General features: G+C 37.9%; 1 protein-coding gene across 2 annotated transcripts in view; it reads right to left on the bottom strand.

The window, feature by feature from the left end:
* Window positions 1-2,118: 2,118 nt before the first annotated feature.
* The window catches only part of LOC106881868 (inactive peptidyl-prolyl cis-trans isomerase FKBP6), a 46,147-nt gene continuing 44,426 nt past the window's right edge, over window positions 2,119-3,839 (bottom strand). For both annotated transcript variants that reach the window (XM_052978050.1, XM_052978051.1), the window contains 2 exons: window positions 3,489-3,615; window positions 2,119-2,262 (listed from right to left, as the gene is read on the bottom strand). In XM_052978050.1, the coding sequence (XP_052834010.1) occupies window positions 2,188-2,262; window positions 3,489-3,615 (202 nt within the window). In that variant the 3' untranslated portion in view covers window positions 2,119-2,187. The remainder of the gene's footprint in view (window positions 2,263-3,488; window positions 3,616-3,839) is intronic.

The raw sequence follows: 3,839 nt of genomic DNA, 5'->3' as shown, positions 1-3,839 counted from the left end.
CAAACAAGACTCAAACTACATGTTACATACACCCCCAATGAAAAATCATTCATAACTACCCTTTTAAAAAGAGAAAAACTTGATCCATACCTGTTTATCACACAGCCCCCAACAACATTTCATTCCAATATGGCCCTTTTAAATGAGATCCTCTGAGCCACGACTAACATATATATATGCACACACACACACGTATATATATATATATATATATGTATATAACTTTTTTTTCTCCCTCATCAGACATGCCCATTGTATGAAACAAGCCTGATAAATCCTTTGAGGGACCACTCGTACTGAGCCCCTAACCCTCCACATCACCCAACATTGGTAGATAACAGTGTGAAGGGCTTTTTGAACTGCAGCCCGCCAACTACATCTCGCTACACTGGGTCGCATCGTACTACACTGCGGCACAGTGCATTTGGCCACCACACCACACTACACCAAACTGCACACACACACACACTCTCTCTCTCTCACACATACATGTGTGTTTATATATGTATTAGAAAATGTGTGTACAAGTAGATGTGACTGCTACCGCTCCATGCACAGGCACACACACACTACCAACCCACGCTACACACATACATTGCACATCACATCCATGTCACCCCCCCCAACTATGTATCAGTCTCCATCTTCTCCCCACCACCACTCCAACCTGGATGCATGTGTGTGTGTGTGTGTGTGTGTGGAGAGGTACTTCACCACCCTGAACCCCTTCTTCAACACCCTCGGACTACTCCTCACCCAAAACATTAGCAATACATTAGGGACACACAGACATTTGTATTCCTATTCTTATCTTATCACACATTTGGTAATCAATGGCGCTGTTGTTGTGTTCACCTTTTTTTTTTTAAATGGGATTCCGTCATAGTCAGACCAGTCTTTGATTCATTGCATTTCAGACGACGAGAGTGAAAAGGGAGTAATTGACTCATTACAGAACAAACATTTCAAGGGACTTCATTTGCAAAGCATCAGTTTTTTTTTCTTGTTACAAATCACCAATTTTCTTTTATATATATACATATTTAATAAATATAATTTAAAAATCTACGTAATGTTTCTCTTTTGTGGAACTGCTTACTTATGGGGACGTAAACACACCAACATCGATTGTGAAGTGATAGTGAGAGGACAAACACAGATCCAAAGACACACAGCTAAATATATACACACACACACATATATATATATGTCAAGCGATGTTGGGGGGACAAACACAGACACAAACATATGCACACACACACACACACATACATATATATATAATAACAGAGATATATAGATATATGCATATATCCATACATATATGTACGTATCTACATCTATATGTATACATACATGTATATATGGGTACAGGACATAAAAAAAAAACGTTAAACACAATGAGAAACGAAAATATAAAAACAAAAACAGAAAAAGAACTTTTTTTCGAACAACAAAAAAAAACAAACAAACAGAGAAACGAGACATGCAACATAAAGAGTATATCCCTTCGTCAGGTGTCCCTGTCCATCTACTCCGCGTTTTGAAGGCAAGGACAATATGCGACTTCATTGGAACAGTCCTTCCCTCAAAGCAAATTAAATAAAATTTGGAATATGAAAGGTGCATTCTAGAAGTCTTGAGATGATTTTTAAGAGAGGCATTTATAACTGTCGTAGATTATTGTAATGTTAGTATATCGTCCCTTACATCTAATAAGCTGACCTGCCACCATCTCTTATTCCAGATTGAAGGAGACAGCTGTTACAACACTTCTGACTAGTTTGAAGAATGCAGTCAGGGCACTTGGAAGTTTGCTATGCAATAAAATTTTATGTTAAACTGGGCATAAAACGCTACAGAAATTTATGAAATGCACCAGATTGCTTTTGGATTAGCTTGTATGCTGGCGTAAGAGGTTCAAGTACAGAGAAAGGAAGTGAGAGGTGTGGGAAAGAGGGGGGGGGTGTTAGAACATCAGAGTTGGTCGAGAAAAACTCACAATTTTTCTCTTAGCACAATACACTCACTGTAGTCTTTGTTGTTGTTGTTGTCAATGAATGAGGAATATAAAAATAAAAATTAAAAAAAAGAAACAAACAAACAAGAACAAATATATTGAGAAAGAAATGAAATTTATCTGTATTGCTATTGTGGATTGTCTGTTGTCATGACAACAAGGTGTAGTTATAATAACAATGTTTGGTTTTCTTTTATTGTAATCCGGTCTGGCTTCACAATCTTGATGTTGGGACATTCTCCCTGCAATAAATTAACATATATATATATATATATATATATATATATAGAGAGAGAGAGAGAGAGAGAGATAGGGCAGGGAATTGTCAATTAATTAATAAATTAATAATTAACAATTTTGCCAAGTAATTCGGTATGCAAAAAAACCCTTATCGGTAAAACTTTTTATAATTATAAACATAATTTAGGGATCAGCAAAAGTTGCTTTACCAACATACCGAAAGTTTAGAAATAGCAGTCAAAACTACTAATTCTAGTACAATATATCTCCAACAGAGAGAGATATGTTGGAGATATATTGTAGTAGTAGAATTAGTAGTTTAAGCGGTACCACCATGGGTACTTTTAATGTGGCACCAGCTTTTTATATGACACCTGATGGGTACTATTGGATTGTCTGGAAAGTTCGTGCCAATTTATAGTAGCTTACCTTTCGACTTATTTTAGAACATGGTTGAGTCCATAAAATAGGATTTGACTACACCTCCATCTAGAGCACAGCTTAAGCTATCTTTTCGTGGAAGAAGGTTTCTGTTCCTATAAACTGTGTTAATTCTGTAACCCTTTAAAATGGAAGATAAGAAAGTTCCTTTTCGGCACTTGATGCTTTTCTTTTTCCGTAAAGGGAAAAAATGCCTCACAAACAACCAAAGAAATATGCGCAGTTTACGGTGATGTTTCGTTATCCGAAAGAACTGTACGGAAGTGGTTCGCAAGGTTCCGAGCTGGAGATTGTAGCCTTATTGATAAAGAGCGATCAGGCAGACCATCCACTACAGATGATGACCAAATCAAGTCATTAATTCAGAATAACCCGCATTGCACAACCCGAGAATTGGCAGAAAGCCTCAACCTATCAAAATCCGTCGTTCATGAGCACCTGGTAAAACTTGGGTACACATATCGCCACAATGTTTGGGTACCACATGAGTTGAGTGGGAAGAACCTTTTGGAAAATCGGCACAAACTTTCCGGACAGCCCAATATTTACGTGGTGCCAGGACAGGTGCTTTTTATGTAGGACCAACACAGATGTGTGGCTGTGTGGTAAGAAGTTTGCTTCCCAACCACATGGTTCCAAGTTTAGTTCAGGTGCTTTCTGTATGACACAGCCATGATTTTACTTAGCTACTTCTATCAACTACCATGATCTTAACTACCATTCACCATCAACACATCTTCACACCACCACCACCACCACCACCATCACAAATGAATAATATTCTTACCGAATCAGTCTGTAATATTCTCAAACCCTTGTCGTCGATGGTCTTCAAGAGAAATTGCATTTCTGCTTCCGTTAAATTAAATGCTGGCATTGAACAATCTGCCAGGTCTTTGTCTTCCAAGAAGTCTCTGGAAAAAAATCATCAAAGACTGGAGGTAAAAACTACTGTTATATGTATGAGACAATGAAGGGAACCTCTACAGTGTAGCTAGACCTGGTAGAAATAACAACCAAATCCCCCTCAGATCACACCCTACTGTTATATGTATGAGACAATGAAGGGAACCTCTACAGTGTAGCTAGACCTGGTAGAAATAACAACCAAATCCCCCTCAGATCACACCCTACTGTT

Source organism: Octopus bimaculoides, chromosome 30, assembly GCF_001194135.2.
Source record: "Octopus bimaculoides isolate UCB-OBI-ISO-001 chromosome 30, ASM119413v2, whole genome shotgun sequence".
Lineage (NCBI taxonomy): Eukaryota > Metazoa > Mollusca > Cephalopoda > Octopoda > Octopodidae > Octopus > Octopus bimaculoides.
This window is presented reverse-complemented; position numbering and strand designations above follow the sequence as displayed.